This window comes from Neolamprologus brichardi, chromosome 19 (assembly GCF_056152115.1).
Source record: "Neolamprologus brichardi isolate AB-2024 chromosome 19, ASM5615211v1, whole genome shotgun sequence".
NCBI lineage: Eukaryota > Metazoa > Chordata > Actinopteri > Cichliformes > Cichlidae > Neolamprologus > Neolamprologus brichardi.
The window spans coordinates 7,542,246-7,569,647 of NC_142122.1; the positions used below are offsets into that span (position 1 = coordinate 7,542,246).

At 41.9% G+C, this 27,402-nt stretch overlaps 2 protein-coding genes across 2 annotated transcripts in view; one reads left to right on the forward strand and one right to left on the reverse strand.

Annotated features, from left to right (window-relative positions):
- Positions 1 to 27,384, forward strand: LOC148097172 (uncharacterized). Its single transcript, XM_087832902.1, has 79 exons — positions 1 to 88; positions 178 to 296; positions 1,660 to 1,827; positions 2,044 to 2,243; positions 2,342 to 2,454; positions 2,607 to 2,713; positions 2,822 to 2,998; positions 3,244 to 3,452; positions 3,550 to 3,644; positions 3,752 to 3,777; positions 3,955 to 3,976; positions 4,070 to 4,097; positions 4,206 to 4,290; positions 4,411 to 4,557; positions 4,645 to 4,856; positions 4,944 to 5,047; positions 5,137 to 5,255; positions 7,871 to 8,038; positions 8,255 to 8,454; positions 8,553 to 8,665; positions 8,818 to 8,924; positions 9,033 to 9,209; positions 9,455 to 9,663; positions 9,761 to 9,855; positions 9,963 to 9,988; positions 10,166 to 10,187; positions 10,281 to 10,308; positions 10,417 to 10,501; positions 10,622 to 10,768; positions 10,856 to 11,067; positions 11,155 to 11,258; positions 11,348 to 11,466; positions 11,569 to 11,736; positions 11,953 to 12,152; positions 12,251 to 12,354; positions 12,507 to 12,613; positions 14,082 to 14,249; positions 14,466 to 14,665; positions 14,764 to 14,876; positions 15,029 to 15,135; positions 15,244 to 15,420; positions 15,666 to 15,874; positions 15,972 to 16,066; positions 16,174 to 16,199; positions 16,377 to 16,398; positions 16,492 to 16,519; positions 16,628 to 16,712; positions 16,833 to 16,979; positions 17,067 to 17,278; positions 17,366 to 17,469; positions 17,559 to 17,677; positions 17,780 to 17,947; positions 18,164 to 18,363; positions 18,462 to 18,565; positions 18,718 to 18,824; positions 19,032 to 19,199; positions 20,677 to 20,876; positions 20,975 to 21,087; positions 21,240 to 21,346; positions 21,455 to 21,631; positions 21,877 to 22,085; positions 22,183 to 22,277; positions 22,385 to 22,410; positions 22,588 to 22,609; positions 22,703 to 22,730; positions 22,839 to 22,923; positions 23,044 to 23,190; positions 23,278 to 23,489; positions 23,577 to 23,680; positions 23,770 to 23,888; positions 23,991 to 24,158; positions 24,375 to 24,574; positions 24,673 to 24,785; positions 24,938 to 25,044; positions 25,252 to 25,419; positions 25,636 to 25,835; positions 25,934 to 26,046; positions 26,199 to 26,305; positions 26,414 to 27,384. Exons 1-79 carry the CDS (start codon positions 16 to 18, stop codon positions 26,588 to 26,590), a joined length of 9,951 nt encoding a protein of 3,316 aa, XP_087689028.1. The 5' UTR covers positions 1 to 15; the 3' UTR covers positions 26,591 to 27,384.
- Positions 20,424 to 27,402, reverse strand: part of LOC102789032 (uncharacterized) — an 11,202-nt gene continuing 4,223 nt past the window's right edge. Inside the window, exons 5-7 of the transcript XR_015716961.1 lie at positions 26,533 to 26,788; positions 25,601 to 25,651; positions 20,424 to 20,473 (exon numbers count right to left, since the gene is read on the reverse strand). The gene's annotated coding sequence lies outside the window, so the exon portion shown is untranslated. The remainder of the gene's footprint in view (positions 20,474 to 25,600; positions 25,652 to 26,532; positions 26,789 to 27,402) is intronic.

A 27,402-nucleotide genomic window follows, 5' to 3' on the forward strand; every position in this document is an offset into this window, starting at 1 on the left:
AGCCAAAAGGCATCCATGGACAGAGACACACAGCAAGCAGTCTTCACTCACTTCATCAAACCGTTCTTGTCAAGAAATGACTCAACAGGTAAAAGGAGAAACTCAAGCTCACTTTGGTTTTTCCATGACAACATGTGGTATATTACCCTGTCAATAACTTTCTTGCTTTTTCTGCAGATCCTGGCTGTGTCTCATCTATCACGGAGAGCCAAGCGTGGCTAAAGGCAAACCTTGGCAACTTCTCTGATTTTGCAACTGTGCAGGACTTGGTAGCCTTCAATCCTAATTTGTCCGCTGTGAGTGCCAACTGCAGATGTACATCTTCCTGTAAACAAAATTCTTTTACCCAGAACCTTTCCATGACTGCTGTCTGATATTATGCTGGTTCTCTTTTGTAGGCTGAATTGTTGTCAGTCCTAAGTCTTTCTCAGGTGGCACAGCTGGTACTGAGTTTGGGAGCCTCCAATAAAACAGATTTGATTGATCGTGTGTTTGAGCGACTGCAACAGGGCAACGCTCTAAAAAATGTGGATGGATTCCTCACACAACTGACAGCCAATGGACAGGTATGCTAGGCTTCTAAAAGGGTGAAGGAGGACAATCCTGGTGTTTTATTCCAGCACGATAAGACAGAATAAGACATTTGCTAAACCGCTACACAAGTCTTCAAGGAGTCTATCATAGAAAAGAATTGCTTGCAGCCTTTGTGCCATAATGTATGAGTAAATTTGCAACATGCAGTCTCTGTATTGCTTAACTTCTTTTCCACCTCAATTTCACAGATGCCAATTTTCCAGCCTGTTGTGAGAGATCGGATCATGAATATGACCTTCATCATCATCAGTCCAAATTTCTCCACTTTCACAACAAACGACTATGAACTTTGGTTCCATGTGAAACTGATTCCTGTCCTTGCCAGTTTTACTCCAGAAATGCTCATAAACACAACCACAAAAATCAGCTGCATGAACTACCAAGTCATGTGAGTAGCTTTCTTGGAGCAATCAAGATTTTGTTGCAAATGAAAATGACAATAGTGACAAAGAACAACATGAGAACGTTTTCTTTCAACTGTTGCAGTGTGAGTGGGTTGGCTTTAGTTATCCAGGAGATGCCACTGTACAGACGGCAAGAGATCACACATGGTCTGCTGGGCTACCTAAGAAATGCTGAAAATGCCATCAATGAGCCAGGTAGGGCAGACATAGGGTGCGTTATGTGCTTTCCAGTGTGAAATGTCTTGAAAAGCACTCAGACAAAAATCTTGCCCACAAATTCTTTCATGTCTACCTGTCAGAAACCTTCCTAAATTGAGCACATTCTAACTTTTGTTTGCATGCCTTAGCTTGCAGGCAACAAAATGAGAGTGATGCCCAATGGGTTAAAGCAAATCTGGGTCCATTTGTCCAATATACATCATACTCTGACCTCAAAGACTTCAACATCTCTACGGTAAGCCCTACATTGCACTTCTAGTCCTCCCTTAAGAACAGGAAAACAAAATTGTAGACTTAAGAAGACAAACACAGGAGTTTATTTTGCCATATCAAAAATACAAGCAAATCATAGAGCACACTTTCTTTGGTTGCAAACTGTAATCCTTTACCCACAGCATTGGTCATTACTGCTGTCTGATATTATGTTGATTCCCTGTTGTAGGCTGGATTGTTGTCAACGCTCAATCCCTCTGAGGTGGCACAGCTGCTACTGAGCTCTGGAGCCTCAAATAACACAGATTTTATCGATCTTGTGTTTGAACAACTTGAACAGGGCGACGCTCTAAAAAATGTGGATGAATTCCTGACACAGCTGACAGCCAATGGACAGGTAGGCTAGCCTCCTAAAAGGGTGAAGGACGACAATGCAGATATTTGATTCCAGAAGTAAATACAGAATAAAACATCGGTCTCAACCGCTACATCCATTGTTGGCTATTGTATCTTAGAAAACAAATGGTTACAGCCTTTGCACCTTGTTGTATGGGTGTACTTCCAACATGCAATCTCACCTTTGCTTATGTCTTTTTCCACTTTAATATGACAGACCCCATATTTCCAGCCTGTTGTGAGAGATCGGATCATGAATATGACCTTCATCATCATCAGTCCACATTTCTCCACTTTCACGACAAACGACTATAAACTTTGGTTCCATGTGAAACTGATTCATATCCTTGCCAGTTTTACTCCAGAAATGCTCATAAACACAACCACAAAAATCAGCTGCACAAACTACCAAGTCATGTGAGTAGCTTTCTTGGAGCAATCAAGATTTTGGTGTAACAGAAAATGACAATAGTGACAAAGAACAGCATGAGAACGTTTTCTTTCAACTGTTGCAGTGTGAGTGGGTTGGCTTTAGTTATCCAGGAGATGCCACTGTACAGACGGCAAGAGATCACACATGGTCTGCTGGGCTACCTAAGAAATGCTGAAAATGCCATCAATGAGCCAGGTAGGGCAGACATAGGGTGCGTTATGTGCTTTCCAGTGTGAAATGTCTTAAAAAGCACTCAGACAAAAGACTTGCCCACAAATTCTTTCATGTCTACCTGTCAGAAACCTTCCTAAATTGAGCACATCCTAACTTTTGTTTGCATGCCTTAGTTTGCAGGCAACAAAATGAGAGTGATGCCCAATGGGTTAAAGCAAATCTGGGTCCATTCGTCCAATATACATCATACTCTGACCTCAAAGACTTCAACATATCTACGGTAATCTTCATATTACTCTTCCTGTCTTTCTTGAGAATAGCAAAGCAAAATTCTGGAAATTATACAAAAGACATGCATTTCATGAATTCTACTTTTTTGTATCCATAGCTGGCAGTTCTGGACGTTCTTTCACCATCGCAGAAGGCTGATCTAATCCTAGATCCAAACAGTGGTGCTTTAAACAATGCAAATGTTGTTAGGGAGGTGTTGACAAGCTTGACAGAGACCAGTGATTATGAGCAGCTCGACCAATTCTTCCAGGCGTTTGCAAACATCAACAAGCAGGTGAATTCTCATTGGTAACCTTACCTCAGCGCAAACATCAACAAATGTTAACAGTGTTCTTTCATAAACCTGCTCAAGTGTTTAACTCAAAATGATCCATTTCTGATATGCTTCATGCCTTGAGGCATCCCTGCTGTACAGAAGTACAAAGATTTAGTTTAGATAAGCTCCCCCTCACCTCCGCATTTCCACAAAGACTTCAGGACTTCCTCTCTGACCTTATTAAGATTCCCCTCTCTTTTCAGAGAAATGTCACCCTCATCCAAAATCCAGATGTGCGAGACACCATTTTGAACCTGACCTTGAAAGCCCTTGCTCCTCAGCTTAAAGACTTTCAGCCAGAAGACTATCAACAGTGGTTCCAGGTTTATTTGGTTCCTGTGATGGCGAGCATCCTTTCTAGCAGCTTGCGGGTGATCCCCAGTAACATCACCTGTGAATCCTACGAGGCTATGTAAGATATTTCTGATATCCACAGTTAGACATTTGGGTGTGCACAATGCCAAGCTGAGGCTCCTGACAAGTCACAATGAAATCTTTTCTTTCTTTAGATACGATGGTCTTGCGCAGAGTTTGGCAGCATTGCCACTGGGCCTTTCACAGGGCGTGAGATCAAGCAAGCAGTACCTCCAAGACACATTCCCACGTATGTGGCAAATAGGCTTTCCTGACTAAACTTTTCTCAAAAGCCCAGTACCAGCACTGTAATGACTACTCCATTGATTTATTTCCTTTCTTTTTCTTCTCAAACAGGCTGCTCAGTTCCAGCTTCCTTTGTGGTAAGATTCGTTTTTTGGGGGGTGGGTGGGTGGGTGTGGGAGGGTGTCTTACATGGGTTATCCAATATTTGATCCAGGTTTGGCACACTAATTGGGCCAACTGTGACAAAGTCAAGGTATTTACACTTGAAGAAGATGTTTCCACTATACTAACAATTATATTTTCTTTGTCTTCAGTGCAAGGTGACCCCAGTTCATGGTAAGTCTGTCTAAAAGTAGACATTTCAACTCTAAGGATATAAATGCATTCTGAAGGACTATTATCTGACACACAACCATTCTCTTTTCACAGTGAATCTCATTTGTGATGGAGTTGATGGGTGGGTGAAATGCCGTTTTGTTCAATGTTGATTCTGTCTAGGTAAAATTTGTTAACACAGTGTAATTAAGGGGACATTGGATTTCAATTTATTGTGTTTTTTCCACAGTTCAAAACTTGAACAAATCCTGTCGGCTGGCAATTCCTCGGCAGCCCTGTGCAATTTCACCATCACAGAACATGCCTGTTCCTCTGTAAGATTCCTTTTTAACCTCCAAAAACAGAGCATGGATTTTGCCCCATTATGGTCCTGAGACAAATCTCCATGAGCTCTGACGAAATGGCTGTATTCTTTGTCAATTTTCTTTTTCAAGGCTCCCTATCTCACATCCAGCAACTTGGTCACACTGCTGAACTGCACACTGAAAAGCCAAAACATATACCCAGTAGAAGTCTGGAAGCTTTTCTTCCAAAAAGCCTCTGCTGCACTGGACCAGGCCCTTGAGACATTTGCTAACATGGTAAGTACAAAATCACATTTTCACAATATTGCCGTTTCCCTGCGTGAAGTTTGGGTCCAGCTACAACAATTTTTCTGCCAATTCAAGGCCAGCAACAACACCTACCCGACCTCGTCAAATGTGCTCGAGGCTCTTGGAGAAGTGAGAATTGACAACTTCAGCCAGGCACAACTACAGAGTGAGGAGTTCATTACCAGCTGGTTCAAGACAAAGATCCGTCCGTTTCTGGCCGTTCCATCTTTCAACTTCCTGTTTTGCCTTAGCTCCAAAAACTTCAGCTGCCAGACATACCAGACTGTGTAAGTAAATATGAGACATATTGCTCTATTCTGCAAACTTGCAGTTGACTAGAAGTTTAGATGTTGAAAGCTTTCTCTCAAATGTAGCATTCAGGCATTTGGAAGCCAAAAGGCATCCATGGACAGAGACACACAGCAAGCAGTCTTCACTCACTTCATCAAACCGTTCTTGTCAAGAAATGACTCAACAGGTAAAAGGAGAAACTCAAGCTCACTTTGGTTTTTCCATGACAACATGTGGTATATTACCCTGTCAATAACGTTCTTGCTTTTTCTGCAGATCCTGGCTGTGTCTCATCTATCACAGGGAGCCAAGCGTGGCTAAAGGCAAACCTTGGCGACTTCTCTGATTTTGCAACTGTGCAGGACTTGGTAGCCTTCAATCCTAATTTGTCCGCTGTGAGTGCCAACTGCAGATGTACATCTTCCTGTAAACAAAATTCTTTTACCCAGAACCTTTCCATGACTGCTGTCTGATATTATGCTGGTTCTCTTTTGTAGGCTGAATTGTTGTCAGTCCTAAGTCTTTCTCAGGTGGCACAGCTGGTACTGAGTTTGGGAGCCTCCAATAAAACAGATTTGATTGATCGTGTGTTTGAGCGACTGCAACAGGGCAACGCTCTAAAAAATGTGGATGGATTCCTCACACAACTGACAGCCAATGGACAGGTATGCTAGGCTTCTAAAAGGGTGAAGGAGGACAATCCTGGTGTTTTATTCCAGCACGATAAGACAGAATAAGACATTTGCTAAACCGCTACACAAGTCTTCAAGGAGTCTATCATAGAAAAGAATTGCTTGCAGCCTTTGTGCCATGTTGTATGAGTAAATTTGCAACATGCAGTCTCTGTATTGCTTAACTTCTTTTCCACCTCAATTTCACAGATGCCAATTTTCCAGCCTGTTGTGAGAGATCGGATCATGAATACGACCTTCATCGTCATCAGTCCACATTTCTCCACTTTCACGACAAACGACTATGAACTTTGGTTCCATGTGAAACTGATTCCTGTCCTTGCCAGTTTTACTCCAGAAATGCTAATAAACACAACCACAAAAATCAGCTGCATGAACTACCAAGTCATGTGAGTAGCTTTCTTGGAGCAATCAAGATTTTGTTGCAAATGAAAATGACAATAGTGAGAAAGAACAGCATAACAATGTTTTCTTTCAACTGTTGCAGTGTGAGTAGTTTGGCTTTAGTTATCCAGGAGATGCCACTGTACAGACAGCAAGAGATCACACATGGTCTGCTGGGCTACCTAAGAAATGCCATCAATGAGCCAGGTAGGGCAGACATAGGGTGCGTTATGTGCTTTCCAGTGTGAAATGTCTTGAAAAGCACTCAGACAAAAATCGTGCCCACAAATTCTTTCATGTCTACCTGTCAGAAACCTTCCTAAATTGAGCACATTCTAACTTTTGTTTGCATGCCTTAGCTTGCAGGCAACAAAATGAGAGTGATGCCCAATGGGTTAAAGCAAATCTGGGTCCATTTGTCCAATATACATCATACTCTGACCTCAAAGACTTCAACATCTCTACGGTAAGCCCTACATTGCACTTCTAGTCCTCCCTTAAGAACAGGAAAACAAAATTGTAGACTTAAGAAGACAAACACAGGAGTTTATTTTGCCATATCAAAAATACAAGCAAATCATAGAGCACACTTTCTTTGGTTGCAAACTGTAATCCTTTACCCACAGCATTGGTCATTACTGCTGTCTGATATTATGTTGATTCCCTGTTGTAGGCTGGATTGTTGTCAACGCTCAATCCCTCTGAGGTGGCACAGCTGCTACTGAGCTCTGGAGCCTCAAATAACACAGATTTTATCGATCTTGTGTTTGAACAACTTGAACAGGGCGACGCTCTAAACAATGTGGATGAATTCCTGACACAGCTGACAGCCAATGGACAGGTAGGCTAGCCTCCTAAAAGGGTGAAGGACGACAATGCGGATATTTGATTCCAGAAGTAAATACAGAATAAAACATCGGTCTCAACCGCTACATCCATTGTTGGCTATTGTATCTTAGAAAACAAATGGTTACAGCCTTTGTACCTTGTTGTATGGGTGTACTTCCAACATGCAATCTCACCTTTGCTTATGTCTTTTTCCACTTTAATATGACAGACCCCACATTTCCAGCCTGTTGTGAGAGATCGGATCATGAATATGACCTTCATCATCATCAGTCCACATTTCTCCACTTTCACGACAAACGACTATGAACTTTGGTTCCATGTGAAACTGATTCCTGTCCTTGCCAGTTTTACTCCAGAAATGCTCATAAACACAACCACAAAAATCAGCTGCACAAACTACCAAGTCATGTGAGTAGCTTTCTTGGAGCAATCAAGATTTTGGTGTAACAGAAAATGACAATAGTGACAAAGAACAGCATGAGAACGTTTTCTTTCAACTGTTGCAGTGTGAGGGGGTTGGCTTTAGTTATCCAGGAGATGCCACTGTACAGACGGCAAGAGATCACACATGGTCTGCTGGGCTATCTAAGAAATGCTGAAAATGCCATCAATGAGCCAGGTAGGGCAGACATAGGGTGCGTTATGTGCTTTCCAGTGTGAAATGTCTTGAAAAGCACTCAGACAAAAATCTTGCCCACAAATTCTTTCATGTCTACCTGTCAGAAACCTTCCTAAATTGAGCACATTCTAACTTTTGTTTGCATGCCTTAGCTTGCAGGCAACAAAATGAGAGTGATGCCCAATGGGTTAAAGCAAATCTGGGTCCATTTGTCCAATATACATCATACTCTGACCTCAAAGACTTCAACATCTCTACGGTAAGCCCTACATTGCACTTCTAGTCCTCCCTTAAGAACAGGAAAACAAAATTGTAGACTTAAGAAGACAAACACAGGAGTTTATTTTGCCATATCAAAAATACAAGCAAATCATAGAGCACACTTTCTTTGGTTGCAAACTGTAATCCTTTACCCACAGCATTGGTCATTACTGCTGTCTGATATTATGTTGATTCCCTGTTGTAGGCTGGATTGTTGTCAACGCTCAATCCCTCTGAGGTGGCACAGCTGCTACTGAGCTCTGGAGCCTCAAATAACACAGATTTTATCGATCTTGTGTTTGAACAACTTGAACAGGGCGACGCTCTAAAAAATGTCGATGAATTCCTGACACAGCTGACAGCCAATGGACAGGTAAGCTAGCCTCCTAAAAGGGTGAAGGACGACAATGCAGATATTTGATTCCAGAAGTAAATACAGAATAAAACATCGGTCTCAACCGCTACATCCATTGTTGGCTATTGTATCTTAGAAAACAAATGGTTACAGCCTTTGCACCTTGTTGTATGGGTGTACTTCCAACATGCAATCTCACCTTTGCTTATGTCTTTTTCCACTTTAATATGACAGACCCCATATTTCCAGCCTGTTGTGAGAGATCGGATCATGAATATGACCTTCATCATCATCAGTCCACATTTCTCCACTTTCACGACAAACGACTATAAACTTTGGTTCCATGTGAAACTGATTCATATCCTTGCCAGTTTTACTCCAGAAATGCTCATAAACACAACCACAAAAATCAGCTGCACAAACTACCAAGTCATGTGAGTAGCTTTCTTGGAGCAATCAAGATTTTGGTGTAACAGAAAATGACAATAGTGACAAAGAACAGCATGAGAACGTTTTCTTTCAACTGTTGCAGTGTGAGTGGGTTGGCTTTAGTTATCCAGGAGATGCCACTGTACAGACGGCAAGAGATCACACATGGTCTGCTGGGCTACCTAAGAAATGCTGAAAATGCCATCAATGAGCCAGGTAGGGCAGACATAGGGTGCGTTATGTGCTTTCCAGTGTGAAATGTCTTAAAAAGCACTCAGACAAAAAACTTGCCCACAAATTCTTTCATGTCTACCTGTCAGAAACCTTCCTAAATTGAGCACATCCTAACTTTTGTTTGCATGCCTTAGTTTGCAGGCAACAAAATGAGAGTGATGCCCAATGGGTTAAAGCAAATCTGGGTCCATTCGTCCAATATACATCATACTCTGACCTCAAAGACTTCAACATATCTACGGTAATCTTCATATTACTCTTCCTGTCTTTCTTGAGAATAGCAAAGCAAAATTCTGGAAATTATACAAAAGACATGCATTTCATGAATTCTACTTTTTTGTATCCATAGCTGGCAGTTCTGGACGTTCTTTCACCATCGCAGAAGGCTGATCTAATCCTAGATCCAAACAGTGGTGCTTTAAACAATGCAAATGTTGTTAGGGAGGTGTTGACAAGCTTGACAGAGACCAGTGATTATGAGCAGCTCGACCAATTCTTCCAGGCGTTTGCAAACATCAACAAGCAGGTGAATTCTCATTGGTAACCTTACCTCAGCGCAAACATCAACAAATGTTAACAGTGTTCTTTCATAAACCTGCTCAAGTGTTTAACTCAAAATGATCCATTTCTGATATGCTTCATGCCTTGAGGCATCCCTGCTGTACAGAAGTACAAAGATTTAGTTTAGATAAGCTCCCCCTCACCTCCGCATTTCCACAAAGACTTCAGGACTTCCTCTCTGACCTTATTAAGATTCCCCTCTCTTTTCAGAGAAATGTCACCCTCATCCAAAATCCAGATGTGCGAGACACCATTTTGAACCTGACCTTGAAAGCCCTTGCTCCTCAGCTTAAAGACTTTCAGCCAGAAGACTATCAACAGTGGTTCCAGGTTTATTTGGTTCCTGTGATGGCGAGCATCCTTTCTAGCAGCTTGCGGGTGATCCCCAGTAACATCACCTGTGAATCCTACGAGGCTATGTAAGATATTTCTGATATCCACAGTTAGACATTTGGGTGTGCACAATGCCAAGCTGAGGCTCCTGACAAGTCACAATGAAATCTTTTCTTTCTTTAGATACGATGGTCTTGCGCAGAGTTTGGCAGCATTGCCACTGGGCCTTTCACAGGGCGTGAGATCAAGCAAGCAGTACCTCCAAGACACATTCCCACGTATGTGGCAAATAGGCTTTCCTGACTAAACTTTTCTCAAAAGCCCAGTACCAGCACTGTAATGACTACTCCATTGATTTATTTCCTTTCTTTTTCTTCTCAAACAGGCTGCTCAGTTCCAGCTTCCTTTGTGGTAAGATTCGTTTTTTGGGGGGTGGGTGGGTGGGTGTGGGAGGGTGTCTTACATGGGTTATCCAATATTTGATCCAGGTTTGGCACACTAATTGGGCCAACTGTGACAAAGTCAAGGTATTTACACTTGAAGAAGATGTTTCCACTATACTAACAATTATATTTTCTTTGTCTTCAGTGCAAGGTGACCCCAGTTCATGGTAAGTCTGTCTAAAAGTAGACATTTCAACTCTAAGGATATAAATGCATTCTGAAGGACTATTATCTGACACACAACCATTCTCTTTTCACAGTGAATCTCATTTGTGATGGAGTTGATGGGTGGGTGAAATGCCGTTTTGTTCAATGTTGATTCTGTCTAGGTAAAATTTGTTAACACAGTGTAATTAAGGGGACATTGGATTTCAATTTATTGTGTTTTTTCCACAGTTCAAAACTTGAACAAATCCTGTCGGCTGGCAATTCCTCGGCAGCCCTGTGCAATTTCACCATCACAGAACATGCCTGTTCCTCTGTAAGATTCCTTTTTAACCTCCAAAAACAGAGCATGGATTTTGCCCCATTATGGTCCTGAGACAAATCTCCATGAGCTCTGACGAAATGGCTGTATTCTTTGTCAATTTTCTTTTTCAAGGCTCCCTATCTCACATCCAGCAACTTGGTCACACTGCTGAACTGCACACTGAAAAGCCAAAACATATACCCAGTAGAAGTCTGGAAGCTTTTCTTCCAAAAAGCCTCTGCTGCACTGGACCAGGCCCTTGAGACATTTGCTAACATGGTAAGTACAAAATCACATTTTCACAATATTGCCGTTTCCCTGCGTGAAGTTTGGGTCCAGCTACAACAATTTTTCTGCCAATTCAAGGCCAGCAACAACACCTACCCGACCTCGTCAAATGTGCTCGAGGCTCTTGGAGAAGTGAGAATTGACAACTTCAGCCAGGCACAACTACAGAGTGAGGAGTTCATTACCAGCTGGTTCAAGACAAAGATCCGTCCGTTTCTGGCCGTTCCATCTTTCAACTTCCTGTTTTGCCTTAGCTCCAAAAACTTCAGCTGCCAGACATACCAGACTGTGTAAGTAAATATGAGACATATTGCTCTATTCTGCAAACTTGCAGTTGACTAGAAGTTTAGATGTTGAAAGCTTTCTCTCAAATGTAGCATTCAGGCATTTGGAAGCCAAAAGGCATCCATGGACAGAGACACACAGCAAGCAGTCTTCACTCACTTCATCAAACCGTTCTTGTCAAGAAATGACTCAACAGGTAAAAGGAGAAACTCAAGCTCACTTTGGTTTTTCCATGACAACATGTGGTATATTACCCTGTCAATAACGTTCTTGCTTTTTCTGCAGATCCTGGCTGTGTCTCATCTATCACAGGGAGCCAAGCGTGGCTAAAGGCAAACCTTGGCGACTTCTCTGATTTTGCAACTGTGCAGGACTTGGTAGCCTTCAATCCTAATTTGTCCGCTGTGAGTGCCAACTGCAGATGTACATCTTCCTGTAAACAAAATTCTTTTACCCAGAACCTTTCCATGACTGCTGTCTGATATTATGCTGGTTCTCTTTTGTAGGCTGAATTGTTGTCAGTCCTAAGTCTTTCTCAGGTGGCACAGCTGGTACTGAGTTTGGGAGCCTCCAATAAAACAGATTTGATTGATCGTGTGTTTGAGCGACTGCAACAGGGCAACGCTCTAAAAAATGTGGATGGATTCCTCACACAAATGACAGCCAATGGACAGGTATGCTAGGCTTCTAAAAGGGTGAAGGAGGACAATCCTGGTGTTTTATTCCAGCACGATAAGACAGAATAAGACATTTGCTAAACCGCTACACAAGTCTTCAAGGAGTCTATCATAGAAAAGAATTGCTTGCAGCCTTTGTGCCATGTTGTATGAGTAAATTTGCAACATGCAGTCTCTGTATTGCTTAACTTCTTTTCCACCTCAATTTCACAGATGCCAATTTTCCAGCCTGTTGTGAGAGATCGGATCATGAATACGACCTTCATCGTCATCAGTCCACATTTCTCCACTTTCACGACAAACGACTATGAACTTTGGTTCCATGTGAAACTGATTCCTGTCCTTGCCAGTTTTACTCCAGAAATGCTAATAAACACAACCACAAAAATCAGCTGCATGAACTACCAAGTCATGTGAGTAGCTTTCTTGGAGCAATCAAGATTTTGTTGCAAATGAAAATGACAATAGTGAGAAAGAACAGCATAACAATGTTTTCTTTCAACTGTTGCAGTGTGAGTAGTTTGGCTTTAGTTATCCAGGAGATGCCACTGTACAGACAGCAAGAGATCACACATGGTCTGCTGGGCTACCTAAGAAATGCCATCAATGAGCCAGGTAGGGCAGACATAGGGTGCGTTATGTGCTTTCCAGTGTGAAATGTCTTGAAAAGCACTCAGACAAAAATCGTGCCCACAAATTCTTTCATGTCTACCTGTCAGAAACCTTCCTAAATTGAGCACATTCTAACTTTTGTTTGCATGCCTTAGCTTGCAGGCAACAAAATGAGAGTGATGCCCAATGGGTTAAAGCAAATCTGGGTCCATTTGTCCAATATACATCATACTCTGACCTCAAAGACTTCAACATCTCTACGGTAAGCCCTACATTGCACTTCTAGTCCTCCCTTAAGAACAGGAAAACAAAATTGTAGACTTAAGAAGACAAACACAGGAGTTTATTTTGCCATATCAAAAATACAAGCAAATCATAGAGCACACTTTCTTTGGTTGCAAACTGTAATCCTTTACCCACAGCATTGGTCATTACTGCTGTCTGATATTATGTTGATTCCCTGTTGTAGGCTGGATTGTTGTCAACGCTCAATCCCTCTGAGGTGGCACAGCTGCTACTGAGCTCTGGAGCCTCAAATAACACAGATTTTATCGATCTTGTGTTTGAACAACTTGAACAGGGCGACGCTCTAAACAATGTGGATGAATTCCTGACACAGCTGACAGCCAATGGACAGGTAGGCTAGCCTCCTAAAAGGGTGAAGGACGACAATGCGGATATTTGATTCCAGAAGTAAATACAGAATAAAACATCGGTCTCAACCGCTACATCCATTGTTGGCTATTGTATCTTAGAAAACAAATGGTTACAGCCTTTGTACCTTGTTGTATGGGTGTACTTCCAACATGCAATCTCACCTTTGCTTATGTCTTTTTCCACTTTAATATGACAGACCCCACATTTCCAGCCTGTTGTGAGAGATCGGATCATGAATATGACCTTCATCATCATCAGTCCACATTTCTCCACTTTCACGACAAACGACTATGAACTTTGGTTCCATGTGAAACTGATTCCTGTCCTTGCCAGTTTTACTCCAGAAATGCTCATAAACACAACCACAAAAATCAGCTGCACAAACTACCAAGTCATGTGAGTAGCTTTCTTGGAGCAATCAAGATTTTGGTGTAACAGAAAATGACAATAGTGACAAAGAACAGCATGAGAACGTTTTCTTTCAACTGTTGCAGTGTGAGGGGGTTGGCTTTAGTTATCCAGGAGATGCCACTGTACAGACGGCAAGAGATCACACATGGTCTGCTGGGCTATCTAAGAAATGCTGAAAATGCCATCAATGAGCCAGGTAGGGCAGACATAGGGTGCGTTATGTGCTTTCCAGTGTGAAATGTCTTGAAAAGCACTCAGACAAAAAACTTGCCCACAAATTCTTTCATGTCTACCTGTCAGAAACCTTCCTAAATTGAGCACATTCTAACTTTTGTTTGCATGCCTTAGCTTGCAGGCAACAAAATGAGAGTGATGCCCAATGGGTTAAAGCAAATCTGGGTCCATTTGTCCAATATACATCATACTCTGACCTCAAAGACTTCAACATCTCTACGGTAAGCCCTACATTGCACTTCTAGTCCTCCCTTAAGAACAGGAAAACAAAATTGTAGACTTAAGAAGACAAACACAGGAGTTTATTTTGCCATATCAAAAATACAAGCAAATCATAGAGCACACTTTCTTTGGTTGCAAACTGTAATCCTTTACCCACAGCATTGGTCATTACTGCTGTCTGATATTATGTTGATTCCCTGTTGTAGGCTGGATTGTTGTCAACGCTCAATCCCTCTGAGGTGGCACAGCTGCTACTGAGCTCTGGAGCCTCAAATAACACAGATTTTATCGATCTTGTGTTTGAACAACTTGAACAGGGCGACGCTCTAAAAAATGTCGATGAATTCCTGACACAGCTGACAGCCAATGGACAGGTAAGCTAGCCTCCTAAAAGGGTGAAGGACGACAATGCAGATATTTGATTCCAGAAGTAAATACAGAATAAAACATCGGTCTCAACCGCTACATCCATTGTTGGCTATTGTATCTTAGAAAACAAATGGTTACAGCCTTTGCACCTTGTTGTATGGGTGTACTTCCAACATGCAATCTCACCTTTGCTTATGTCTTTTTCCACTTTAATATGACAGACCCCATATTTCCAGCCTGTTGTGAGAGATCGGATCATGAATATGACCTTCATCATCATCAGTCCACATTTCTCCACTTTCACGACAAACGACTATAAACTTTGGTTCCATGTGAAACTGATTCATATCCTTGCCAGTTTTACTCCAGAAATGCTCATAAACACAACCACAAAAATCAGCTGCACAAACTACCAAGTCATGTGAGTAGCTTTCTTGGAGCAATCAAGATTTTGGTGTAACAGAAAATGACAATAGTGACAAAGAACAGCATGAGAACGTTTTCTTTCAACTGTTGCAGTGTGAGTGGGTTGGCTTTAGTTATCCAGGAGATGCCACTGTACAGACGGCAAGAGATCACACATGGTCTGCTGGGCTACCTAAGAAATGCTGAAAATGCCATCAATGAGCCAGGTAGGGCAGACATAGGGTGCGTTATGTGCTTTCCAGTGTGAAATGTCTTAAAAAGCACTCAGACAAAAAACTTGCCCACAAATTCTTTCATGTCTACCTGTCAGAAACCTTCCTAAATTGAGCACATCCTAACTTTTGTTTGCATGCCTTAGTTTGCAGGCAACAAAATGAGAGTGATGCCCAATGGGTTAAAGCAAATCTGGGTCCATTCGTCCAATATACATCATACTCTGACCTCAAAGACTTCAACATATCTACGGTAATCTTCATATTACTCTTCCTGTCTTTCTTGAGAATAGCAAAGCAAAATTCTGGAAATTATACAAAAGACATGCATTTCATGAATTCTACTTTTTTGTATCCATAGCTGGCAGTTCTGGACGTTCTTTCACCATCGCAGAAGGCTGATCTAATCCTAGATCCAAACAGTGGTGCTTTAAACAATGCAAATGTTGTTAGGGAGGTGTTGACAAGCTTGACAGAGACCAGTGATTATGAGCAGCTCGACCAATTCTTCCAGGCGTTTGCAAACATCAACAAGCAGGTGAATTCTCATTGGTAACCTTACCTCAGCGCAAACATCAACAAATGTTAACAGTGTTCTTTCATAAACCTGCTCAAGTGTTTAACTCAAAATGATCCATTTCTGATATGCTTCATGCCTTGAGGCATTCCTGCTGTACAGAAGTACAAAGATTTAGTTTAGATAAGCTCCCCCTCACCTCCGCATTTCCACAAAGACTTCAGGACTTCCTCTCTGACCTTATTAAGATTCCCCTCTCTTTTCAGAGAAATGTCACCCTCATCCAAAATCCAGATGTGCGAGACACCATTTTGAACCTGACCTTGAAAGCCCTTGCTCCTCAGCTTAAAGACTTTCAGCCAGAAGACTATCAACAGTGGTTCCAGGTTTATTTGGTTCCTGTGATGGCGAGCATCCTTTCTAGCAGCTTGCGGGTGATCCCCAGTAACATCACCTGTGAATCCTACGAGGCTATGTAAGATATTTCTGATATCCACAGTTAGACATTTGGGTGTGCACAATGCCAAGCTGAGGCTCCTGACAAGTCACAATGAAATCTTTTCTTTCTTTAGATACGATGGTCTTGCGCAGAGTTTGGCAGCATTGCCACTGGGCCTTTCACAGGGCGTGAGATCAAGCAAGCAGTACCTCCAAGACACATTCCCACGTATGTGGCAAATAGGCTTTCCTGACTAAACTTTTCTCAAAAGCCCAGTACCAGCACTGTAATGACTACTCCATTGATTTATTTCCTTTCTTTTTCTTCTCAAACAGGCTGCTCAGTTCCAGCTTCCTTTGTGGTAAGATTCGTTTTTTGGGGGGTGGGTGGGTGGGTGTGGGAGGGTGTCTTACATGGGTTATCCAATATTTGATCCAGGTTTGGCACACTAATTGGGCCAACTGTGACAAAGTCAAGGTATTTACACTTGAAGAAGATGTTTCCACTATACTAACAATTATATTTTCTTTGTCTTCAGTGCAAGGTGACCCCAGTTCATGGTAAGTCTGTCTAAAAGTAGACATTTCAACTCTAAGGATATAAATGCATTCTGAAGGACTATTATCTGACACACAACCATTCTCTTTTCACAGTGAATCTCATTTGTGATGGAGTTGATGGGTGGGTGAAATGCCGTTTTGTTCAATGTTGATTCTGTCTAGGTAAAATTTGTTAACACAGTGTAATTAAGGGGACATTGGATTTCAATTTATTGTGTTTTTTCCACAGTTCAAAACTTGAACAAATCCTGTCGGCTGGCAATTCCTCGGCAGCCCTGTGCAATTTCACCATCACAGAACATGCCTGTTCCTCTGTAAGATTCCTTTTTAACCTCCAAAAACAGAGCATGGATTTTGCCCCATTATGGTCCTGAGACAAATCTCCATGAGCTCTGACGAAATGGCTGTATTCTTTGTCAATTTTCTTTTTCAAGGCTCCCTATCTCACATCCAGCAACTTGGTCACACTGCTGAACTGCACACTGAAAAGCCAAAACATATACCCAGTAGAAGTCTGGAAGCTTTTCTTCCAAAAAGCCTCTGCTGCACTGGACCAGGCCCTTGAGACATTTGCTAACATGGTAAGTACAAAATCACATTTTCACAATATTGCCGTTTCCCTGCGTGAAGTTTGGGTCCAGCTACAACAATTTTTCTGCCAATTCAAGGCCAGCAACAACACCTACCCGACCTCGTCAAATGTGCTCGAGGCTCTTGGAGAAGTGAGAATTGACAACTTCAGCCAGGCACAACTACAGAGTGAGGAGTTCATTACCAGCTGGTTCAAGACAAAGATCCGTCCGTTTCTGGCCGTTCCATCTTTCAACTTCCTGTTTTGCCTTAGCTCCAAAAACTTCAGCTGCCAGACATACCAGACTGTGTAAGTAAATATGAGACATATTGCTCTATTCTGCAAACTTGCAGTTGACTAGAAGTTTAGATGTTGAAAGCTTTCTCTCAAATGTAGCATTCAGGCATTTGGAAGCCAAAAGGCATCCATGGACAGAGACACACAGCAAGCAGTCTTCACTCACTTCATCAAACCGTTCTTGTCAAGAAATGACTCAACAGGTAAAAGGAGAAACTCAAGCTCACTTTGGTTTTTCCATGACAACATGTGGTATATTACCCTGTCAATAACGTTCTTGCTTTTTCTGCAGATCCTGGCTGTGTCTCATCTATCACAGGGAGCCAAGCGTGGCTAAAGGCAAACCTTGGCGACTTCTCTGATTTTGCAACTGTGCAGGACTTGGTAGCCTTCAATCCTAATTTGTCCGCTGTGAGTGCCAACTGCAGATGTACATCTTCCTGTAAACAAAATTCTTTTACCCAGAACCTTTCCATGACTGCTGTCTGATATTATGCTGGTTCTCTTTTGTAGGCTGAATTGTTGTCAGTCCTAAGTCTTTCTCAGGTGGCACAGCTGGTACTGAGTTTGGGAGCCTCCAATAAAACAGATTTGATTGATCGTGTGTTTGAGCGACTGCAACAGGGCAACGCTCTAAAAAATGTGGATGGATTCCTCACACAACTGACAGCCAATGGACAGGTATGCTAGGCTTCTAAAAGGGTGAAGGAGGACAATCCTGGTGTTTTATTCCAGCACGATAAGACAGAATAAGACATTTGCTAAACTGCTACACAAGTCTTCAAGGAGTCTATCATAGAAAAGAATTGCTTGCAGCCTTTGTGCCATGTTGCATGAGTAAATTTGCAACATGCAGTCTCTGTATTGCTTAATTTCTTTTCCACCTCAATTTCACAGATGCCAATTTTCCAGCCTGTTGTGAGAGATCGGATCATGAATACGACCTTCATCGTCATCAGTCCACATTTCTCCACTTTCACGACAAACGACTATGAACTTTGGTTCCATGTGAAACTGATTCCTGTCCTTGCCAGTTTCACTCCAGAAATGCTCATAAACACAACCACAAAAATCAGCTGCATGAACTACCAAGTCATGTGAGTAGCTTTCTTGGAGCAATCAAGATTTTGTTGCAAATGAAAATGACAATAGTGAGAAAGAACAGCATAACAATGTTTTCTTTCAACTGTTGCAGTGTGAGTAGTTTGGCTTTAGTTATCCAGGAGATGCCACTGTACAGACGGCAAGAGATCACACATGGTCTGCTGGGCTATCTAAGAAATGCCATCAATGAGCCAGGTAGGGCAGACATAGGGTGCGTTATGTGCTTTCCAGTGTGAAATGTCTTGAAAAGCACTCAGACAAAAATCTTGCCCACAAATTCTTTCATGTGTACCTGTCAAAAACCTTCCTAAATTGAGCACATTCTAACTTTTGTTTGCATGCCTTAGCTTGCAGGCAACAAAATGAGAGTGATGCCCAATGGGTTAAAGCAAATCTGGGTCAATTTGTCCAATATACAGCGTACTCTGACCTCAAAGACTTCAACATCTCTACGGTAAGCCCTACATTGCACTTCTAGTCCTCCCTTAAGAACAGGAAAACAAAATTGTAGACTTAAGAAGACAAACACAGGAGTTTATTTTGCCATATCAAAAATACAAGCAAATCATATAGCACACTTTCTTTGGTTGCAAACTGTAATCCTTTACCCACAGAATTGGTCATTACTGCTGTCTGATATTATGTTGATTCCCTGTTGTAGGCTGGATTGTTGTCAACGCTCAATCCCTCTGAGGTGGCACAGCTGCTACTGAGCTCTGGAGCCTCAAATGACACAGATTTTATTGATCTTGTGTTTGAACAACTTGAACAGGGCAACGCTCTAAAAAATGTGGATGAATTCCTGACACAGCTGAGAGCCAATGGACAGGTAGGCTAGCCTCCTAAAAGGGTGAAGGACGACAATGCGGATATTTGATTCCAGAAGTAAATACAGAATAAAACATCGGTCTCAACCGCTACATCCATTGTTGGCTATTGTATCTTAGAAAACAAATGGTTACAGCCTTTGTACCTTGTTGTATGGGTGTACTTCCAACATGCAATCTCACCTTTGCTTATGTCTTTTTCCACTTTAATATGACAGACCCCACATTTCCAGCCTGTTGTGAGAGATCGGATCATGAATATGACCTTCATCATCATCAGTCCACATTTCTCCACTTTCACGACAAACGACTATGAACTTTGGTTCCATGTGAAACTGATTCCTGTCCTTGCCAGTTTTACTCCAGAAATGCTCATAAACACAACCACAAAAATCAGCTGCACAAACTACCAAGTCATGTGAGTAGCTTTCTTGGAGCAATCAAGATTTTGGTGTAACAGAAAATGACAATAGTGACAAAGAACAGCATGAGAACGTTTTTTTTCAACTGTTGCAGTGTGAGGGGGTTGGCTTTAGTTATCCAGGAGATGCCACTGTACAGACGGCAAGAGATCACACATGGTCTGCTGGGCTATCTAAGAAATGCTGAAAATGCCATCAATGAGCCAGGTAGGGCAGACATAGGGTGCGTTATGTGCTTTCCAGTGTGAAATGTCTTGAAAAGCACTCAGACAAAAATCTTGCCCACAAATTCTTTCATGTCTACCTGTCAGAAACCTTCCTAAATTGAGCACATTCTAACTTTTGTTTGCATGCCTTAGCTTGCAGGCAACAAAATGAGAGTGATGCCCAATGGGTTAAAGCAAATCTGGGTCCATTTGTCCAATATACAGCGTACTCTGACCTCAAAGACTTCAACATCTCTACGGTAAGCCCTACATTGCACTTCTAGTCCTCCCTTAAGAACAGGAAAACAAAATTGTAGACTTAAGAAGACAAACACAGGAGTTTATTTTGCCATATCAAAAATACAAGCAAATCATACAGCACACTTTCTTTGATTGCAAACTGTAATCCTTTACCCACAGCATTGGTCATTACTGCTGTCTGATATTATGTTGATTCCCTGTTGTAGGCTGGATTGTTGTCAACGCTCAATCCCTCTGAGGTGGCACAGCTGCTACTGAGCTCTGGAGCCTCAAATGACACAGATTTTATTGATCTTGTGTTTGAACAACTTGAACAGGGAGACGCTCTAAAAAATGTGGATGAATTCCTGACACAGCTGACAGCCAATGGACAGGTAGGCTAGCCTCCTAAAAGGGTGAAGGACGAATATGCGGATATTTGATTCCAGAAGTAAACACAGAATAAAACATCGGTCTCAACCGCTACATCCATTGTTGGCTATTGTATCTTAGAAAACAAATGGTTACAGCCTTTGCACCATGTTGTATGGGTGTACTTCCAACATGCAATCTCACCTTTGCTTATGTCTTTTTCCACTTTAATATGACAGACCCCATATTTCCAGCCTGTTGTGAGAGATCGGATCATGAATATGACCTTCATCATCATCAGTCCACATTTCTCCACTTTCACGACAAACGACTATAAACTTTGGTTCCATGTGAAACTGATTCATATCCTTGCCAGTTTTACTCCAGAAATGCTCATAAACACAACCACAAAAATCAGCTGCACAAACTACCAAGTCATGTGAGTAGCTTTCTTGGAGCAATCAAGATTTTGGTGTAACAGAAAATGACAATAGTGACAAAGAACAGCATGAGAACGTTTTCTTTCAACTGTTGCAGTGTGAGTGGGTTGGCTTTAGTTATCCAGGAGATGCCACTGTACAGACGGCAAGAGATCACACATGGTCTGCTGGGCTACCTAAGAAATGCTGAAAATGCCATCAATGAGCCAGGTAGGGCAGACATAGGGTGCGTTATGTGCTTTCCAGTGTGAAATGTCTTAAAAAGCACTCAGACAAAAAACTTACCCACAAATTCTTTCATGTCTACCTGTCAGAAACCTTCCTAAATTGAGCACATCCTAACTTTTGTTTGCATGCCTTAGTTTGCAGGCAACAAAATGAGAGTGATGCCCAATGGGTTAAAGCAAATCTGGGTCCATTCGTCCAATATACATCATACTCTGACCTCAAAGACTTCAACATATCTACGGTAATCTTCATATTACTCTTCCTGTCTTTCTTGAGAATAGCAAAGCAAAATTCTGGAAATTATACAAAAGACATGCATTTCATGAATTCTACTTTTTTGTATCCATAGCTGGCAGTTCTGGACGTTCTTTCACCATCGCAGAAGGCTGATCTAATCCTAGATCCAAACAGTGGTGCTTTAAACAATGCAAATGTTGTTAGGGAGGTGTTGACAAGCTTGACAGAGACCAGTGATTATGAGCAGCTCAACCAATTCTTCCAGGCGTTTGCAAACATCAACAAGCAGGTGAATTCTCATTGGTAACCTTACCTCAGCGCAAACATCAACAAATGTTAACAGTGTTCTTTCATAAACCTGCTCAAGTGTTTAACTCAAAATGATCCATTTCTGATATGCTTCATGCCTTGAGGCATCCCTGCTGTACAGAAGTACAAAGATTTAGTTTAGATAAGCTCCCCCTCACCTCCGCATTTCCACAAAGACTTCAGGACTTCCTCTCTGACCTTATTATGATTCCCTTCTCTTTTCAGAGAAATGTCACCCTCATCCAAAATCCAGATGTGCGAGACACCATTTTGAACCTGACCTTGAAAGCCCTTGCTCCTCAGCTTAAAGACTTTCAGCCAGAAGACTATCAACAGTGGTTCCAGGTTTATTTGGTTCCTGTGATGGCGAGCATCCTTTCTAGCAGCTTGCGGGTGATCCCCAGTAACATCACCTGTGAATCCTACGAGGCTATGTAAGATATTTCTGATATCCACAGTTAGACATTTGGGTGTGCACAATGCCAAGCTGAGGCTCCTGACAAGTCACAATGAAATCTTTTCTTTCTTTAGATACGATGGTCTTGCGCAGAGTTTGGCAGCATTGCCACTGGGCCTTTCACAGGGCGTGAGATCAAGCAAGCAGTACCTCCAGGACACATTCCCACGTATGTGGCAAATAGGCTTTCCTGACTAAACTTTTCTCAAAAGCCCAGTACCAGCACTGTAATGACTACTCCATTGATTTATTTCCTTTCTTTTTCTTCTCAAACAGGCTGCTCAGTTCCAGCTTCCTTTGTGGTAAGATTCGTTTTTTGGGGGGTGGGTGGGCGGGTGTGGGAGGGTGTCTTACATGGGTTATCCAATATTTGATCCAGGTTTGGCACACTAATTGGGCCAACTGTGACAAACTCAAGGTATTTACACTTGAAGAAGATGTTTCCACTATACTAACAATTATATTTTCTTTGTCTTCAGTGCAAGGTGACCCCAGTTCATGGTAAGTCTGTCTAAAAGTAGACATTTCAACTCTAAGGATATAAATGCATTCTGAAGGACTATTATCTGACACACAACCATTCTCTTTTCACAGTGAATCTCATTTGTGATGGAGTTGATGGGTGGGTGAAATGCCGTTTTGTTCAATGTTGATTCTGTCCAGGTAAAATTTGTTAACACAGTGTAATTAAGGGGACATTGGATTTCAATTTATTGTGTTTTTTCCACAGTTCAAAACTTGAACAAATCCTGTCGGCTGGCAATTCCTCGGCAGCCCTGTGCAATTTCACCATCACAGAACATGCCTGTTCCTCTGTAAGATTCCTTTTTAACCTCCAAAAACAGAGCATGGATTTTGCCCCATTATGGTCCTGAGACAAATCTCCATGAGCTCTGACGAAATGGCTGTATTCTTTGTCAATTTTCTTTTTCAAGGCTCCCTATCTCACATCCAGCAACTTGGTCACACTGCTGAACTGCACACTGAAAAGCCAAAACATATACCCAGTAGAAGTCTGGAAGCTTTTCTTCCAAAAAGCCTCTGCTGCACTGGACCAGGCCCTTGAGACATTTGCTAACATGGTAAGTACAAAATCACATTTTCACAATATTGCCGTTTCCCTGCGTGAAGTTTGGGTCCAGCTACAACAATTTTTCTGCCAATTCAAGGCCAGCAACAACACCTACCCGACCTCGTCAAATGTGCTCGAGGCTCTTGGAGAAGTGAGAATTGACAACTTCAGCCAGGCACAACTACAGAGTGAGGAGTTCATTACCAGCTGGTTCAAGACAAAGATCCGTCCGTTTCTGGCCGTTCCATCTTTCAACTTCCTGTTTTGCCTTAGCTCCAAAAACTTCAGCTGCCAGACATACCAGACTGTGTAAGTAAATATGAGACATATTGCTCTATTCTGCAAACTTGCAGTTGACTAGAAGTTTAGATGTTGAAAGCTTTCTCTCAAATGTAGCATTCAGGCATTTGGAAGCCAAAAGGCATCCATGGACAGAGACACACAGCAAGCAGTCTTCACTCACTTCATCAAACCGTTCTTGTCAAGAAATGACTCAACAGGTAAAAGGAGAAACTCAAGCTCACTTTGGTTTTTCCATGAACACATGTGGTATATTACCCTGTCAATAACGTTCTTGCTTTTTCTGCAGATCCTGGCTGTGTCTCATCTATCACAGGGAGCCAAGCGTGGCTAAAGGCAAACCTTGGCGACTTCTCTGATTTTGCAACTGTGCAGGACTTGGTAGCCTTCAATCCTAATTTGTCCGCTGTGAGTGCCAACTGCAGATGTACATCTTCCTGTAAACAAAATTCTTTTACCCAGAACCTTTCCATGACTGCTGTCTGATATTATGCTGGTTCTCTTTTGTAGGCTGAATTGTTGTCAGTCCTAAGTCTTTCTCAGGTGGCACAGCTGGTACTGAGTTTGGGAGCCTCCAATAAAACAGATTTGATTGATCGTGTGTTTGACCGACTGCAAGAGGGCAACGCTCTAAAAAATGTGGATGGATTCCTCACACAACTGACAGCCAATGGACAGGTATGCTAGGCTTCTAAAAGGGTGAAGGAGAACAATCCTGGTGTTTTATTCCAGCACGATAAGACAGAATAACACATTTGCTAAACCGCTACACAAGTCTTCAAGGAGTCTATCATAGAAAAGAATTGCTTGCAGCCTTTGTGCCATGTTGTATGAGTAAATTTGCAACATGCAGTCTCTGTATTGCTTAATTTCTTTTCCACCTCAATTTCACAGATGCCAATTTTCCAGCCTGTTGTGAGAGATCGGATCATGAATACGACCTTCATCGTCATCAGTCCACATTTCTCCACTTTCACGACAAACGACTATGAACTTTGGTTCCATGTGAAACTGATTCCTGTCCTTGCCAGTTTCACTCCAGAAATGCTCATAAACACAACCACAAAAATCAGCTGCATGAACTACCAAGTCATGTGAGTAGCTTTCTTGGAGCAATCAAGATTTTGTTGCAAATGAAAATGACAATAGTGAGAAAGAACAGCATAACAATGTTTTCTTTCAACTGTTGCAGTGTGAGCAGTTTGGCTTTAGTTATCCAGGAGATGCCACTGTACAGACGGCAAGAGATCACACATGCTCTGCTGGGCTATCTAAGAAATGCTGAAAATGACATCAATAAGCCAGGTAGGGCAGACATAGGGTGCGTTATGTGCTTTCCAGTGTGAAATGTCTTGAAAAGCACTCAGACAAAAAACTTGCCCACAAATTCTTTCATGTCTACCTGTCAGAAACCTTCCTAAATTGAGCACATCCTAACTTTTGTTTGCATGCCTTAGCTTGCAGGCAACAAAATGAGAGTGATGCCCAATGGGTTAAAGCAAATCTGGGTCCATTCGTCCAATATACATCATACTCTGACCTCAAAGACTTCAACATCTCTACGGTAAGCCCTACATTTCACTTCTAGTCCTCCCTTAAGAACAGGAAAACAAAATTGTAGACTTAAGAAGACAAACACAGGAGTTTATTTTGCCATATCAAAAATACAAGCAAATCATATAGCACACTTTCTTTGGTTGCAAAATGTAATCCTTTACCCACAGCATTGGTCATTACTGCTGTCTGATATTATGTTGATTCCCTGTTGTAGGCTGGATTGTTGTCAACGCTCAATCCCTCTGAGGTGGCACAGCTGCTACTGAGCTCTGGAGCCTCAAATAGCACAGATTTTATTGATCTTGTGTTTGAACAACTTGAACAGGGCGACGCTCTAAAAAATGTGGATGAATTCCTGACACAGCTGAGAGCCAATGGACAGGTAGGCTAGCGTCCTAAAAGGGTGAAGGAAAACAATGCGGCTATTTGATTCCACAAGTAAACACAGAATAAAACATTGGTCTCAACCGCTACATCCTTTGTTGGCTATTGTATCTTAGAAAACAAATGGTTACAGCCTTTGTGCCATGTTGTATGGGTGTACTTCCAACATGCAATCTCACCTTTGCTTATGTCTTTTTCCACTTTAATATGACAGACCCCACATTTCCAGCCTGTTGTGAGAGATCGGATCATGAATATGACCTTCATCATCATCAGTCCACATTTCTCCACTTTCACGACAAACGACTATAAACTTTGGTTCCATGTGAAACTGATTCATATCCTTGCCAGTTTTACTCCAGAAATGCTCATAAACACAACCACAAAAATCAGCTGCACAAACTACCAAGTCATGTGAGTAGCTTTCTTGGAGCAATCAAGATTTTGTTGTAAATGAAAATGACAATAGTGACAAAGAGCAGCATGAGAACGCTTTCTTTCAACTGTTGCAGTGTGAGTGGGTTGGCTTTAGTTATCCAGGAGATGCCACTGTACAGACGGCAAGAGATCACACATGGTCTGCTGGGCTACCTAAGAAATGCTGAAAATGCCATCAATGAGCCAGGTAGGGCAGACATAGGGTGCGTTATGTGCTTTCCAATGTGAAATGTCTTGAAAAGCACTCAGATAAAAAACTTGCCCACAAATTCTTTCATGTCTACCTGTCAGAAACCTTCCTAAATTGAGCAAATCATAACTTTTGTTTGCATGCCTTAGCTTGCAGGCAACAAAATGAGAGTGATGCCCAATGGGTTAAAGCAAATCTGGGTCCATTGATCCAATATACATCATACTCTGACTTCAAAGACTTCAACATCTCTACGGTAAGCTTTACATTACTCTTCCTGTCTTTCTTGAGAATCGCAAAGCAAAATTCTGGAAATTATACAAAAGACATGCATTTCATGAATTCTACTTTTTTGTATCCATAGCTGGCAGTTCTGGACGTTCTTTCACCATCGCAGAAGGCTGATCTAATCCTAGATCCAACCAGTGGTGCTTTAAACGATGCATGTTTTGTAAAGGAGGTGTTGACAAGCTTGACAGAGACCTGTGATTATGAGCAGCTCAACCAATTCTTCCAGGCGTTTGCAAAGCGCGGCTGCTGAGTGACCCCTCATCTGGGACTCTCGTCAGCTCTTTCTGGGATAGTGACGCGGCTACCCCTCTGTTGGTCTTCCTTGGTCTTTTGTGTTCTGAGGGCCTCTGGATGTCTGGAGTCTTGATCTCCTCCATACCTGCTTCATGCCCTGGAGGACAGGGCTGTGGCTCCCCACACCCTCTAGCAGATCATTACATGAAGGAACCTTTGAAAAACAAGCACGTTCATGCTCACAGGTGTACACACGGGTGCTCACAGATACTAACGACACCCTTTTTGGCTTCTACCTCAAAGCACACTGTGCGCTGTCGATCTTACGTGCTGCACAATAATGTTTAATGTTTAATAAGCGCCATCTTACCCTCTGACCATACATACATTACACAAAAACATCACATGGGGAATATTCACATAGATAATCATGATGTTGTTTATTCTATTGCTCTCATTTTCTTCTGCTTGTTTTCTTTTTTCATTCTCAACAGGTGATCCAGGTGATTGATATATGTATTTTTTGTCTGCTTATTTTGTTGGTTTTTGTCCTTTATCCCCGTCCCTCGTCTCCGCTGTTTTTCTTTCCCTCTTTCTTTCTCCCTTCTCTTTTCATCATTCAAGTCTGTCCCGTATCTAGCAAGTGAAAATAAAAAATAAAATAAACAATAAAAGGTGAATCAAATAGACCATTACGGCAAGGCTGGGAGGGTCCATTTGGTAAAGTAAATCCGTTGGGCATCTTTCTTCGCCTTTAGACAATAATTCTGATGGCAAAAGAACCAAACAGGACAGGCAAAAAACACAAAAAAAAAACAAAGTGCTCGC